This window comes from Aquila chrysaetos, chromosome 2 (assembly GCF_900496995.4).
Source record: "Aquila chrysaetos chrysaetos chromosome 2, bAquChr1.4, whole genome shotgun sequence".
Classification (NCBI taxonomy): domain Eukaryota; kingdom Metazoa; phylum Chordata; class Aves; order Accipitriformes; family Accipitridae; genus Aquila; species Aquila chrysaetos.
In genome coordinates, this window is record NC_044005.1 from 64,274,943 (window position 1) to 64,290,992 (window position 16,050).

General features: G+C 36.5%; 1 protein-coding gene across 7 annotated transcripts in view; it reads right to left on the reverse strand.

The window, feature by feature from the left end:
- The window catches only part of GRIK2 (glutamate ionotropic receptor kainate type subunit 2), a 480,740-nt gene that overhangs the window by 84,535 nt on the left and 380,155 nt on the right, over positions 1–16,050 (reverse strand). For all 7 annotated transcript variants that reach the window (XM_030042616.2, XM_030042625.2, XM_030042664.2 and 4 more), the window contains one exon: positions 13,500–13,717. In XM_030042616.2, coding sequence (XP_029898476.1) covers positions 13,500–13,717 — 218 coding nt within the window. The remainder of the gene's footprint in view (positions 1–13,499; positions 13,718–16,050) is intronic.

Genomic DNA, 16,050 nt, shown 5'->3' on the forward strand with positions numbered 1-16,050 from the left:
CATATGCATGCAGAAACCCAAACATGTGAATAGCACTTGACTATACAATTAAAGAAACAGGAATCAATAACTGCAGTGTTGTCATCTTCAGGTTTAAAGGTGATTCCATGTTCTAAAAATTTACTATGCCAATTCTTTTGCTTGCTTATTCTTGCTATTCTTTTTTAATCCAGGAAAAACAAGGAAACAATCAAACTACTTTAAACAACAGTCCCTTTCCTCTAAATGCATTAAGAGTTGCTCTAACAGTTGCAAATTAAATCATATCACAATTTTGGAAATCAAATACTATCTTAGAGGATGACAACAGAAAAATGTTTGGAGCTTAAAGTGGTTTAAACAAATGGCAATCTGTATATTTCCTCAGATTTTTCATCATTTCTCGATTAACACCTACTGAGCTTTAGTAATTCAGTTGATGCAATTTGCTGAACTGTACCCTTCAATTTAAAGTTTCCATGAAAATTCTGGCATAGAATATGTCAAGATTACCACATACTTCCAACAAAACATGCAAACAATGCAAACACATTACTGGTCCACACATCAAAAGCCTGCACCTGTGACACTAATTTAATAAAAAAAAAAATTAATTTGACTCATAAATGTAAAAAAAATGACAAGCTATGACACAACAACATCTGCCATGCTGGTGGAGGATAAATGTACTCAACTTCTAATATTATCAAGAATATGGAGTCACATGAGCAAAGCAAAATGGTGGACTGTGCTTATTGTTTGTTATTTTTACTTTTGTTTTTCAAGGCCTGGCTTTTGCAGTCACTGGCTTACTTTTAGGAACGCTCATTGTGACCAGTTCAATCTTTTAAAATATGACATTTACAAACACAGATGAGAATTTTGGCCATAGTCCAACTCGGACTGTAAGCCAAAATGTGAACTTTTTCTATCATATGAAAGAGATTTTTCTCTTTGGTTTTTTTGTGTTCATTTCAGTGCCAACTTGTAAGAAAAGAAACTCTTCACAGCCCTTAAACCAATAGTCTAAAATAAGACAAATATCCCTACAGTGCCAGTTAAGTCAGTCAATTTTACTATGGAATTAGAATTATTCATATTATTTCTTGTAAAATTAATTAATTTGCATACATAGATATTTTTTATTTGATTTTGTATTTGACATTACAGCTGCAATATTTGTCGGTTCTGGTGGTTTTGCTGTTAGATTTATTCCACTAAAAGTTAGAGATTGAACTTATCAAAGTAATTCTATATTTCTGAAAGGAAAATTGAAGACCTGAGGATTAAGACCAAGAGACTTAATGGCTTTCAGAAGTGTTAAGACATTTATTTGGAGTATTTAGAAGTTAAGCTCTCTCTTGGAAAAAAAAATTCCAGAAATCCATTATTAGCTGAATAAAAATATAAAAATATTGGCCTCAATACTGCTTATGAAGTAAGCCTTATCGTTTCCCTTCAATTCTCTTTTCATCTTTGATGATCTGATTTGAAAATACACCCACTGAGACAGCCAAATCTTCATTATGAACAGGCTGTACAAAAAAAAATTCTCCTTAATTTCAAAAGAGAGATTTGTTGTATGAGGCACCTGTGACTGGAAGAAGAAGCTATAACTGAAATTGCAGTGTTTCCTCTGCTAACTTCTGATTTTATGGGTAGTCAAACCCCTGACTAGAATACAATTGTTGGATTGCACATATGTAATGAACTATGCTTAACATCCCTGTACTTCAGGAACAAAAGCTGCATCAGAAATACTAGGTGTAACCATAAAATAAATTAAGGAACCAAACTGTTGGTTTTGTTCAATCCAAGAAAATTCCTCAGCAATTCAACCTGAATAAAAATACACTTGAATGATAACTACCTGGATAGGCTTAGATAGAAGTTATAGCATCAAAGAAACTATTCTCAGAGTTTCTTTGCCAGATAAGGTAAAAGGGTAAAAGAAGAGCTAGACAGCCTTCCAAACAAATCACAGAAAATGTTTGGTGCTAATCTTCCTTCTTCACGGGAAGTTCCTTTAGGGATGCATTTTCCTTTTTCAGAAAGTGGAAATGTATGAAAGAGTACATGCAACTTCTATCAGACATGTCATATAGAAGCTTCTTAAGAGTTTTGGAAGATTCCTTGTAAGTCAAGGAAGGTAAGTGTCTCTTCTATCAAAAAATAAAAAATGAAAGACAGAGAAAGAGAAAGATGGTGAGAGCAACAGAAAGAGGAACAGAACAGTTTCTATCCTACCTTTCTATCTTACCACTGGCCTTCGGTTGCACAAGAAGGTAAGAGTTCTTCAAAGAAAGACCAAAAAGGTTGTCTTCAAAGGCCTCCAGGATATTTGCTGTATTTTATAGCTCATTGAGGGGGAGCTGCTTTCAGTTCTCAAATGCAAAGATAGACTACTCAAATACAAATATTTTAAGGTAAGCAGTACTACATCCTTTGTTAATTTTCATAATGCCTAGTTTCTAAGTAAAAATAATAGTTTACTAATAGTATGTATTAATATAATAAAAGCTCTCATGGTCCCCTCAAATCACAGTGACTCACGACAGAATTCACATAATAACTTAACTGGATTTTTGTTGCCAATTACATTTAAATATCTATTTTGAGAACTTAAGTCAAATTCAGCATAAAAGAACATATTATTTATGATCATCACCATTATTATGAGTGACTGTCTCTGCTTTTAAGATGTGAGAAAAGATAACTCTCCCATAATTTCCTATACAAAAAATTGATAAGTAAATTGAAAGATCACATGCCACAGCTGAACAAATAAAAAAAAATGCTAAGAAATATCTTGCTTATCTTTGGTCCAACATGTTCACGGGCAGATAATCCTCTGATCAGTAGGCTACTCTGATCATAAAGAAATGGCTGCTCATAGCTAGTGTACTCTTTGCTGGGTAAAAAAATGGCTGGATGAACGGGCCCAAAGAGTTGTGGTGAATGGAGTTAAATCCAGCTGGCAGCCGGTCACAAATGGTGTTCCCCAGGGCTCAGTATTGGGGCCAGTTCTGTTTAATTTCTTTATCAATGATCTGGATGAGGGGATTGAGTGCATCTTCAGGAATTTTGCAGGTGACACCAAGTTGGGAGGCAGTGTTGATCTGCTTGAGGGTAGGAAGGCTCTGCAGAGAGATCTGGACAGTCTGGATCGATGGGCCGAGGCCAATTGTATGGGGTTCAACAAGGCTCAGTGCCGGGTCCTGCACTCGGGTCACAACAACCCCATGCAATGCTACAGGCTTGGGGAAGAGTGACTGGAAAGCTGCCCAGCAGAAAAGGGCCGGGCGGTATTGGTCAACAGCTGGCTGAATATGAGCCAGCAGTGTGCCCAGGTGGCCAAGAAGGCCAACAGCATCCTGGCCTGTATCAGAAATAGTGGGGCCAGCAGGAGCAGGGAAGCGATTGTCCCCCTGTACTCAGCACTGGTGAGGCCGCACCTTGAATACTGTGTTCAGTTTTGGGCCCCTCACTACAAGAAAGACATGGAGGTGCTGGAGTGTGTCCAAAGAAGAGCAATGAAGCTGGTGAAGGGTCTAGAGAGCAAGTCTTCTGAGGAGCAGCTGAGGGAACTGGGGTTGTTTAGCCTGGAGACAAGGAGGCTGAGGGGAGACCTTATCGCTCTCTACAGCTACCTGAAAGGAGGTTGTAGTGAGGTGGGTGTCAGTCTCTTCTCCCAAGCAGCAAGTGATAGCATGAGAGGAAACAGCCTCAAGTTGCACCAGGGGAGGTTTAGACTGGATATTAGGAAAAATTTCTTTGCTGAAAGTGTTGTCAAGCATTGGAACAGGCTGCCCAGGGAAGTGGTGGAGTCACCATCCATGGAGGTATTTAAAAGACGTGTAGATGTGGTGCTTAGGGACATGGTTTAGTGGTGGACTTGGCAGTGTTAGGATAATGGTTGGACTTGATGATCTTAAGGTTCTTTTCCAACCTAAATATTTCTATGATTCTAAAGCATGTATATTTTTTTTATAAATCGGTAATCTATGTTGTGCAGATTAAGGATCTCAAATACATTAAATGCAAGTTCAATTCATGCATGGATAGTGAAAAATGCTTAAAAGGCATCCATACTCAATAAAGCTTATGTAATTATTACCATAGGTGTATTGCAAAAGGGGTCCTTTAACCAATCTCAACAAGCATTCTGTTTGGAGCAATTAATAACTCTGGAGAAGAAATTCATCAGTATAATAAGACTTCAGGTAGTATCCCAGGCAATTCTGGCACTGGAAATATTTCTCTACACAAAGCAATGCTAATGCAGTTGGACAATACCTCAGTAGTATCATATATAAACTGACAAGGCGGAACCAAGAGTTCACCTCTGCTAATGAATGGAGGCTTTCAGGCTGCTTCAGTGGGCATGAACTCAACACTGAAGGTTGCTCATATGGCAGGACCTCACACAAAACTGGCTAAACTAAGAGACAGTTCACTCTAGAGAATTGTTTCTGAATCACATTCCCAGGATGAGTCATAGATCAAATCTGCAAACTTTACATGGCTACTTGGTGATAGATCTATTTGCTTTGAAGAGCAGGATGATTTTTTTTTCAGACTCTGATAGTTAAAAATGTTCTTAGATGTACTCTCAGCAAACCCTAACTCTGAAATCTGTCTTTCATACAGAATGCTGTTTGCAGCTGAAGGATTCTCTATGATCTAGTTCAGTTCCCTTTCTCACCTTGCTCATGATCTAAGACATAAAGAGAGAAAAGCTGAAAAGAGAAAAGGAAAGTGTTGTTGCCCTGCCTCCTGGGGGAAAGCAGCAGGAGAAGGAGACAAAGGTGATAAGTTTAGACAGCAATTAGGTTATGCATTTCTGAGGAAAAAGCCTTGCCACCAAACCTATGATCAGAACCCAGAGTTCAGTCATTGTCTTACAACTGATCCTGTCTGCAGTGCCATTACAGGCCCTGAAGAGGCCAGAAAGTGAAGCACATCTGGTGAAGGAAAGGAAACAAAATGGCTTAGCATGTAAGACAAAATCTACAATAGTACATAAGGACAACATACATTCTGGAAGTATCAGCAATTACACTGCTGTTGATTTTCTCACCCTCACACCTCCAAATGTCTAGGCAACATAACTTCCTTCCCAAAGGGTGTGGATTCCCAGTGGCTTTCACATTTAGCAGGGTGATATAAGATCACCCTGCCATGGAAAGGGACACCCTCTGCTCTCCTTGCATCAGTTCTAGCATTCTAGCAGCCAGGGCAGCTTTCTTCACAAGTGAAAAGTAAACATGCAACAACAAAAAAAGATTCATTTTCAGTTGGATCAGAAAGCTGGACTGACTCTTGCCACAGCCCTATGGTATGTAGAGCCAACAGAGCTTGAGGCTGAAGGCAGAAGGGGTTGGACTACTCACAGTTAAATTGGCTTAAGTTGATCCCAAAACAACACAACAAGAAAGCTATTGAGAGATATGACCAGAAGCAATTTGCAGTGATTAGTACTGATTAAACTGCACCTGACTTCAAAGAAACAAGCCCCTACTTTTCTTGTCTTCAGTGGCATCACTATATATTTCAAAAAAAAAAAAAAAAAAAAAAAAAAAGACAGAATGGGTTTCTCTTAACTACAAAATGATTTTTCAAATATCTAGATTATAATATTCCTCTGAATAAGCTACATTTGGTAGAAATTCTTGACTTTTGCTGGCAAAAAAACCCTGACACAATTCAGTACTCAAAGTGTGGTCTGGATAGTATTTGTATAACATCAGGCTTGATTCTGTACAGACAAATGAACAGTTTATTAGTATTCTCCCACCCTGCCCCGGGCTCTGATCTCTTGTATCCTATATTTCTATCCAAGTGGCAATTAGATCTTGCTATATTTTACCATACCTTATACACTGAGAAAGACCAGCTTTATTCAGACAAACCCCATCATGTACATACAGTATGGATCATTAATGCATGTGCACTAATTAATGCATATTGTTGTCAGATGCAATTCTGAAAAATAATACAAATGTCAGCTTCTTGCTGGTATGTTCGTTTTAGATCTACATTATATTCACACTGAGAAATACTTACGGAACAGGAAAACCAGATGGGACCATAAGTTACGTAGATTGGCCCACCTGCGAGTTCTGTGGGGAGATCAGCATAAAACTTTTTCCCCTATGAATATGTGAGGTAAGGCAGAAACAGATGCTGAGTTGTGGAAAATATTAATTGTTCCAAAGGCGAAGATGACTTTTCCTATTGCCAACTTTTAATTTATTTTTGATGTCTCTCTTTGACTTTCTTTCAAAGATAACTAGTGGGGACCCATTTCATATGTTAACTATTTAATTCAATATTTTAATTGTTGTGAATGACTAATCTTGTTTTCACTGGAAAGTTATGTATATTTCTTTGAGAGGACCACGAAAAGCATTTGTACGTGTTTCATCAGTTTCTAAGAGCTGTAGCTAGATGCAGGTGTAAATGATAAATATGAATCTTGTGATTTTGGAGCATAATTATTCATGAATACAGCATGCTATCAAGCAGCTTATTAAGAGTGCATACTATCTGGATATATGGCATAACGCAGTATAAATCTTTGCAGAAATGAAAAGTTGACTAGTCCTTGTGTTCATCTTTTTCAGCCCATAATGTAGGAACAGGGGAAAAGGGTATGAGGAATGAGGAATGGGAAAAGGGAAGGGAAAAGCCACGGGCATGGACAAAGGCAAGGGTGGAAAGGTAGTGGATTTCTACCACATTCCATCTATTTTTAGTTTCATGCCTCAGCACTGAGATGCAACAGGCAGCCAAACATATGCTCTTATTTACTGCAGGAACAGTAATGGCTCTGACAACCCCAGAGAAGGACGAAGGGTCATGACATCATAAAACCATTTCAGTCACTTTGTCCCAGTACCTGGAGAGTTGGTTGGAATGAGGCCTTTTATATGAATTAGTTCTGCTTTCTGCCCTCTGATTCAAAAGAAAGACAGCACTCCGCAAAGAACTTAATGGTACCAAATTTATCTGAATTTCTTCTATTTAGAATTCAAATGCACTGCTGCTCTTGTTATAGTATGTGTTAATGCATCATCTAACCTACCTACCTCTTCCTAGCTTCTTTGATCTTTTAAGGAAATAAGTAGAACCCAGTGAGGCAGAGGTGCTTTGAGGTCTCTGGACAAAGCCTATATCTCATTCTCACAGACTCTGTCATTGCAGATTCAGTTCTCGTAAGTGTATGGCGCCACCACAGACCTTGCTTTACAGGTTTGCAACTGTGCCTGCTTTTTTTGTACATTCAAAGAAGTAGTGGTTAACTGAGTAGGTGTTCCTACAAAGAGGGAATAATCATGGGAAAAGGGAAATAATGCATTTCAACTGTATGTGTTTCTAGCAGATAGGCCCAAACCATGACAATCAAAAAGAAGAAAAAAAGAATACATGGTATTTATATTCAATTCCCTTTTTAGTCAAAAGTGCCACATGTGTTTTATGCAGAAGAACAAGTCTCTATTTGTTACATTCAAATGCATCTTATCTATAAAGCAAAATAATTTTAAAGCAAACTGAACATGTATCTGTGGTATCTGCTACCAATTACTTTTTAAGCATTATCCAGATCAGCACATGGAGGCTGGGACTCAAAAAATTGTTTTCCATTAGTCACTGTCAGTCAGTGGATATTTGAGAAGCTCAGAAGTGTTGTTTCTTTCATCTCTGACTTGCAACAATTCCACCAAATAATTGACACGGACTGCTAAACTTCATAATGTTTTATTTGCAGCATTCAGCTAAAGGTTCTATGTGTGTATATGCCCATGTGCTTGTACATGCATACTTATTTATTAAACATATAAATGTCATTTGTCTATTACAATGTTCAAACCCAGGTTTGAAAAACCCACTGAAGTCATACTGGCTTTATGCATGTCAATGCCAACATCATTCATGACAAATGCATGGCATTCATACCTTTACTCTTGCTGCTATTCTTTCATTTATGTCAGGGGATCTGTCACTTGTACTCCAGTTGTAGCAGTGAGAAAATTCCCCTACAGCTCCTTCTTTCAGCCTGGAAACACTATTTCTGAGATTTTGCAATGTATAGGTAGAGCTTCATGCTATTTCCTTTAACAATAGGCTGAGAATTTGGAAGAGGAAGATAGACACACAAGCGATGAATTGTTGCCCCCCAAAATTTCCTGAGAGAGACTGTAACAAAATGGCTAGTGTAAAAAACAAGGCAGGGGGAACTGAAAAGGGTCAGCAGCAGGGATCTTTGTTGAGAAAAAGCACTGCAGGAAGCAATGGAAGATGTTGTAGAAAAGTAGAGCAGGACTATAAAAATGGGTCCTGAAGAAGAAAAGGAAAGAAACTGGCAAATGTAAATGATAAATAGAATAGTCTATCAGATCATTCTAAGGTGTGTGAGTCAGCTTTCCTGAATTAGTCCCCTGTCTGCCTTTCACCATGTGATCTTGAAAAAGATGCATTCCCTTTTAGTGCTTCAGCTTCCTTATCAGCAAAACAAGGATATAAAATATACAACTCTCACAAAGAGCTGAGAAGACCTTTAATTTGGGATATGGAAGTAACAACACTAATCTGCCATTAGAGAATGAAAAATTACTTTGTTTTTTACTATTTGGTATGCAAATGCCTAGTAACCATAACTGAGAAAAGTTCTATTGTGCATGATACTGTACAAAAACATAGAAAGAAAAAATTCTGACATTGAAAGGTACAGATATGAAAAATTATCAGAAAAACAAAGGTACACAGTGACTTCAGAAAAAAAAAATCTTAAAATTGTAGACCACATATAAGCATATGTGCTGTTGTAGTTTCTTTTTGTGTGAGGATGGAGAACTGTGGTACAATTACAAGCAGGGCGGAATTAACATTGTTGTTCTCAATTTCAGAACTGTCATTCAGCAAGAAAACAGACACTGAGATTTTGAGAAACATAGACTGAGAGACCAGAGAAATCAAAGGCAATGAAAAATCTGAGATTTTTATCCAAGAACAGTTAGTGTTAGATAAGTACCTTTCATGAAAATAATAAATGCTTTTTATTTTATTCCAAACAGGAAGGAAGATAGGCTTCTGAAACTTGAAAATGGTCAATAATGACAAAAGCACCCAAGAGAAAAGAAAAGAAGTTCGTAACTAAGAAAAACTCCACAATTTGAGTGGAAACTACATGCCTAGCAGCAGATACGGCTTAGAATTTACTTTCACATTTCTTTCCTTCTAATTCTTGGATAATACTAAGGTTTTCTTTGTTGTGCCCAATGAAATGGCCAACCAGACCCACCAGGCATGTAACAGATTTGTAAAACTACTTCCTTTCCATGCTCAGACAAGCAGATCTTAAGAGGAGAGAGCACTGAAAATTTCCTTCACTTTCTGGCTTCTAAAAGGAGTTGTAATGTCATGTTTCTCAGACCATGAGGAGGCATACAATGATCTGGAGGACCTAATAAACCTCTGGAGACAACATTCTCCTTTTTCATCGAAGCTATTTCACAGGGATATTTGACTCACAAGGGTAAGAGCATTTTCAACCTATATTCCCTGTGCTCTCCCTCTCCAAGATTTTAACTTTAGCAGGTTTTAATCTAGCTCTTTGTTTGTCTGATTCCCATTTATGTTCTCCTTCAAAAAATGCTCTTCTTTTGTTTTAGCACCACACAGCTTTGGCCAGCTTCCAAAGTTTTTTTAAGAAAGAATTCAATGGACTGCTATATAGATAATTTATGCAGAAATTACTGTCAGTCTCATGGGCAGCCACCGAGCCTCACTGTGATTGGAACTAATAACTATTACCAAGATATGATAATTTTATTTAACATTAGGAAACCATCTGGTGCCTTCACTTCTTGTTGCAGCTTAATGCCACTGTTTTACTCAATCCACTCTCATTAAAACAAGACAAAGCAGCTAAGGAAAAACATACACAGATGATAAATTTATCCTCTCAATCATCTTTGTGCAACCCCCCCCCCAGAACTCATACTCTCATAGATTTTTGAAGTAGGAGAGGATTACTAAAATCTAATCTGAGCTCCTGTATAATGAAGGCTATCTATTTCATTGAGTAGCCACTAAATCAAAAGCATAACATGTTTGAGCTATGCTGTATCTATTTTCCTCACAATGGCTGCATGTGATGGATGAATCCAGCCCACTCCTAGACAAGTTATACCAGTGGTTAATTACTCTCACTCTTAAATATATGCACCTTATTTCTAGTCTGAATCTGCCTAACTTCAGCTTTGAAACATTAGATCTCATTATGCCTTTTTCTGCTAGATTAAACAGTCATCTACTGTCAAAAGTCTCATTCCCATTAAGGCACTTACAGACCATGATCAAGTCACCTCTTAACCTCTTCAGCAGATTAAACAGACCAATCTTCTTTAACCTCTAACTACAACGCTTATTTCCAAACCTACAGTCATTCTTTCACCTTTAATGAACTCTTTCCAATTTTAAACATATTTTCAAAGTGTGATCACCAGAACAGGACACAATAGTTCATTAGTAGTTTCCCTAATGCCATATAAAAAGGCAGTGTTACTTCCTACTTGACATTCACTTGTCTGTATATCAGAGAATATAATATATACCATTTAAACCCCTCCTTTAGCTTACTGATAAAACAGAAAGTATTCTGAAAGGAATTTAAAATGTGAATATTTATCCTGGTTTTTTACACACAATGCAGAAAACGTACGCAACTCCTCTGTCTTTTCTATACTATCTATACTTTCCTATATTATCTACCTCCAGTGTTACTTCTGTCACTTAAGATATTTTTCTGATAGTTTTTGTCTTCCTTTATCAGTTTCCTGTTCTTAACTGTTTTTTATATTATTATTTAGTAGTAGTATATATGAGTTGTTCAACTCTAGTAGTACCTTTTAAGACAATTCCACTTACAGTCTTATTTTAAAATATTTTCTCGCATTTTCATTTTCTTCACGTAAGGAAATTATATTCCTGAAACAATTTGCTTATACAAAATAGAAGTATATTTTGAAAACACACAAATACAGATATACCATGTTGACCAGAACTATAGTATTCTGTTTTCTGATAACTCAGCCTCATTAGGTAAAAACACCTAATTTTACCAGAAAGTTTACACTAACAGATAGACTGTATACAAATGTTTTGGTTTATCTTTCATGGAATATATATTTAATTAGATTGTATTCTTTACACAGGTAGCTCTAGTGAATAGCATTTACATCAAGCAAACTAATTTCCACCTGGAAGTTGCTTCAGACACTGAATGAATCAAATGAGGTTGTATAGTTTCCATTTAGTTTTCTTTTTGAGCATGATTTTCACTTATTGCCTGAACTACAAGAACAGTTGTAGCTACTTCTAGTGCTTAGGTTTGGATCAACTTCATTAGGTAAATAATACCAATTAATTTACATACTATTAGATAAGATAGTAAACATCAGAAAAACATTTGGAATCATTTGGTTGCTAGCTGGAACAGAAATTCGTAACTATCAGTGCATTTTCATGTCACAAAATACTTAATAACCATGATCTGTTCACACATAAAGCCCAGAAAATACATTTGTTCAATAGAATAAACCTTAATTTGACATTAAATGTATCAGCTGAATAAAGAAATCCTATGTTTTGTTCTGATTTCTCGTTTTCATCCATAGTGAAGGAGAACTTGTTAATGTACTAAAAGCAACACCAAATTATGTGATCTGACACCATAACTCTGTTGTGTATAAGTCTAGGTTATTTTAACTGCAAACAAAAATCTTCTACGCAGGATGTACAATTGCTATTTCATTAGAAGTAGGTCCTCTCTAGTTCTTGGGTACAATATACTAGATAAACACAAAGTACATCTAGAGAAATAAAAACAGAAGGAGAGCAGAGAGAAAGAATTGTGCAGAAAAGGGAGCAGTATATTAATACACAGAGGAGAAAAACATCCAGAGAAATAGAAATAGTCTCTGTGCGCTTAAAAACCCCACAGATTATGCACATACAACAAAAGAAAAAGAGTGAATAAGAGAGAAAACTAAGGGTGGGGAGAAAGAAAACTAAAAATTAAGATGCAGAGAAAAGTGCTTCTTGCAACTAGAAGGAAAGACACTGCTAATTTAAACTTGCTTCCTAATATTTTACAGTCCACTATTCGAATCTGAACTAGAACAACTTCAAAGTTTTCTGCCAGACAAAAAAAGAAATTAAAGCCCTGTAGTGTTTTCTGGTAACTCAATATATACCTTGTGTTGTCTCTTTATGTCCTGAGACGAAAATCATTTTGACTTCTAAAAACCTCAGTCTTTAAACTTTCAGTGTTGTTTCTTTTAACTGCTTCATATATCTCCTGACATCAAGAGACCTCTAATTGATTAGTTACTTCTATTAACTTCATCAGCTCCTTTTCCAACAAGTATTCTGGTGAAAATACTCAGAACCTTCCCAATGTGTGCTGTAAGTTAAGCAGCCTAAAACATTCCAAGATACTGAAGCTGAATTGATTTTTATTTCCAAGCAGAAGGTGAAAGCCCTACAATTATTTTTAAAAATTAAAACTATGTGTACACTTTCATTGGCTTTAAGGTCATAAGATTAAATAGTGACAACTTAGCCTTGATATCTAAACAAATTTTACACTCTTTGAATCCAATGAGAGGAACTGAGCACACATTCTTCAATTTCTGCACCAGTTTACAAGTTACCTTGGACCTCAATTTGTCCAATTTCAAATGCCAATATAAGAGACACCACAAAGCTTTAGGTGACAGCATAATAACTTATAAAACCAGAATATACTAGCTAAAAGTCTTCAAAATGTACCAAAGATCAGACAAATATTGTTAAACACCTCTCTCTTTGGAAGATCTGAGACACCTCTCTGCTATCAAATACAAAGAGTTAGAGAACAAACTATCTTCTCTCCCTTCATGCATACTTCTCACTAATTTAAGCCCACTTAAATGCAGCATATTTCACTATATTTCAAATTGAATTATCTTAGTAACAGGTTAAAATGAATAGAAAAACTGGAAGAATCTGAAGTTATAAGGACCCCAAATTTCATTCAAAAGTTTCTCAAAAATAAGAAGTCCAAAAGGTTTTTCTCAGTCCAGCCACTAATATCCTTAGTGTAGTCTGGTTGCTTGAAAAAAGACTACAATTAAGTATAATGCTATTGAACTGATACTGTAACTCTTAATCCGACAAACCTAATTCTTGTACACAACTATAGGAGATCTGTCTGAACAAAGTGTTCAGGTTTCTTCACCTACTCCACTGCTTAAATTCAATACTTCAAGCAAAAATCGTCAGAGAAATTGCCTTCTTTTCCCATGAGAGATTTTGCATTTGATTCATTTGCTACCTTGCAAATCCTCAAAAAAGTGATTTTCAGTTGCTTCTGACAGCAGTGGGAATCATATCTGATGCTTCTCAGCAAGGTGCACAAGCTTTCCCCCCACAATTGGGATATAGCATCTTTTCAAACAGAATATAAAACTTACCTTGAAGAAAGTCATGGTTGCACCATCTTCAACTGCCCCATACTCTATCTTTGTCTGTTTGGCCAAATCATCAGCAGAATCAATAGGGGATTCCATACGTTCCACTGTCAGAAAGGCGGCTAGGTTAGCAGTGTACGAGGAAATGATGATAAGTGTGAAAAACCACCAAATGCCTCCCACTATCCTGGTGGAGAGGGCTTTGGGCATGAGCTCAGAACCTAATGAAAACCAGGGGAGAAAGGTGAAACCAATGCACAGAAAACAATTAGTAAGTGTTCAGCACTTTTTGCCACAGTGGGGAGATGGAATCACTGTGCAAAAAAATCTTTAAGCTACAGGCTTACATGTACTGCTTGTACAAACACACACAACTGAAATGAAAAGTAAGAACTGATTACACTTATAAAGACAGATCTTTTTGGAGCTGTGGGAATCAAAAGATAGTAATGGGAGACTCAATGATCAGTGCCTTTTTAAAATTTATAAATATACATATATAGCAATATGAAAAAAGCAGCTACTTGAACTGGCTTTCCGGAAGAAAATCCTGGCTGGACTGAACCTCTAAGTTAATACCAGTATTGAAGCACTTATACAGTTCTTTATCTTCAAAGCACTAAATAAATATTACTTAAGTATTTTGTAAAAAATCACTTGAGTAAATAAAGCTATTGATGAAATGAGCAGATATGAAATAAAATATTTCATAACTGAAATAGAAAATCTGAAATCTATTATAAATACGCTTTTGACTTTTGCCATTTGTATTGCTATAAAGGGTTGTTTATTGACTGCTTAGATAAAAAAATTAACATCTCCCATCTCTATAGTTAGCCCCACAATTTCAGATAAACATGGGTGGTTATGCCACACACTTAATTTGATAGAGCAGCAATGAAAATATTAGACTGCTATGCATAAACTAGATAAAGATAAATTATAATGCATTGCTGGAGTTGCCTGCTCATGGCACTAAAGAATGGAGGGGGATACAGACACTGTATAGTAATTTGCATAATTATTAATGCTAATTTAGAGTCTAATGAGACAAATTGAAGCACATAAACTCCTCTTGTGCCTAATTACTAAAAATAGGAAAAAATGAAATTCAATGTAATTTACAACCACAAATATTTATTATAAATGAGCATCTATGGATTTTTTTCCATAACATTGTAATTGAATGGAATGAAATTTCTAATGAAGTCAAATAAACAATTTCAAGCTTCATTGTAACAACTTTACGTAAGATCTTTTAGAAGTATCCGGAAACTTGTTTTCAAAGAAACAGTTTTATCATATCCACTACACCACTGTACCAAAGCAATCACTTTTTGTTAATTTGTCACTATGCTTGCTTTTAACTCTCCTGGGTAAAATGGAATGAAGGCAAGATGGACTATTTTATTCCTGTTAAATTTTAGTGTTTATATTGAATTATTTAAGGAACTGGTCCAGCAAGGTAACACATCTTCATATAAATGAAAGATTATGCCAAACTTCCAACGTTAATGCCAAAAAAGAACAGAAAGGGGGAGGGGGAGGGGGAGGGGAGGGAGGAGAGGGAGAAAACCAAAGAAAAGGAAAAAAGAAGTGGTATCATAACTGGACTATTGTATTCAAAAACAGCCCATCTTACCCTGCAGTTCATCTTACCCTTGCTGTTTCAAACAAAAAAAGCTGACAGACTTGGACATGACAGCCAACTCCAGCGCCAGACTCTGCCTAGAATTCTGCAAGGAAAAAAGTAGAAAAGTACCTTTCTGATGTAGTTGCTCCTAGGCCCTGTTAGTCAGACACTTAGACACCATAACACTAACAGATTTCCCAATAAGCCCACCATCATCAACTCTTTTTAATTGCTCTCGTTTCACTTAAAAAGCAACACCAGTAAAGTCAGATAGGACTGGGAAGAAAAGAAGGGTGGAAACATTTGCCGCAGTTGCCCCAATTACCACAAGTTCATACCTTACCAAGGACTGAAACAGAGTGCCACCTAGGCCCATGAAACAGAGCCTGGTTAGGGGCTGACTGTCATGTACCCAAGGTAACGTCATGTCCAGCACTATATCCCACAGTTTCCTGGGAGCGAGGGGTGTCAGCAAGACATGTATGAGTTCCCTCTATCATGTATCCTCCAGCACTAAGCAAATGTTTTGTAAAGAAGCAGCACTTAGTAAGTTAATGTCAGTATGGCCCAAGCGCTATTATATTGTTTCTAATGGAAAGTTATTGCTGTTAGGTGAGAACTTCCATGCTTGTGTAGAAGCCTACTTTTAAATAACTTTAGGATCTTGAGAAAAAATTTTTTAAAGTAATTATCAAAATCAAGACTGATACTTGAATTATCAAAATCAAGACTCATCCTTAGAATGGTGCCTGAAAAACTAGTTTTCCTTCATGGAAAACTATTATCCTGCAAAGGCATCTTTTAAAATTAATGTCTTTTTTTTTTCCTATTTTGATTGTCAGGAAATGTTTAGATGCTAGGGACTAAAATACCTTTTTCTTGCGAAAAGATGATGCAAAAATCTAAATTGCTTTTTTCCCT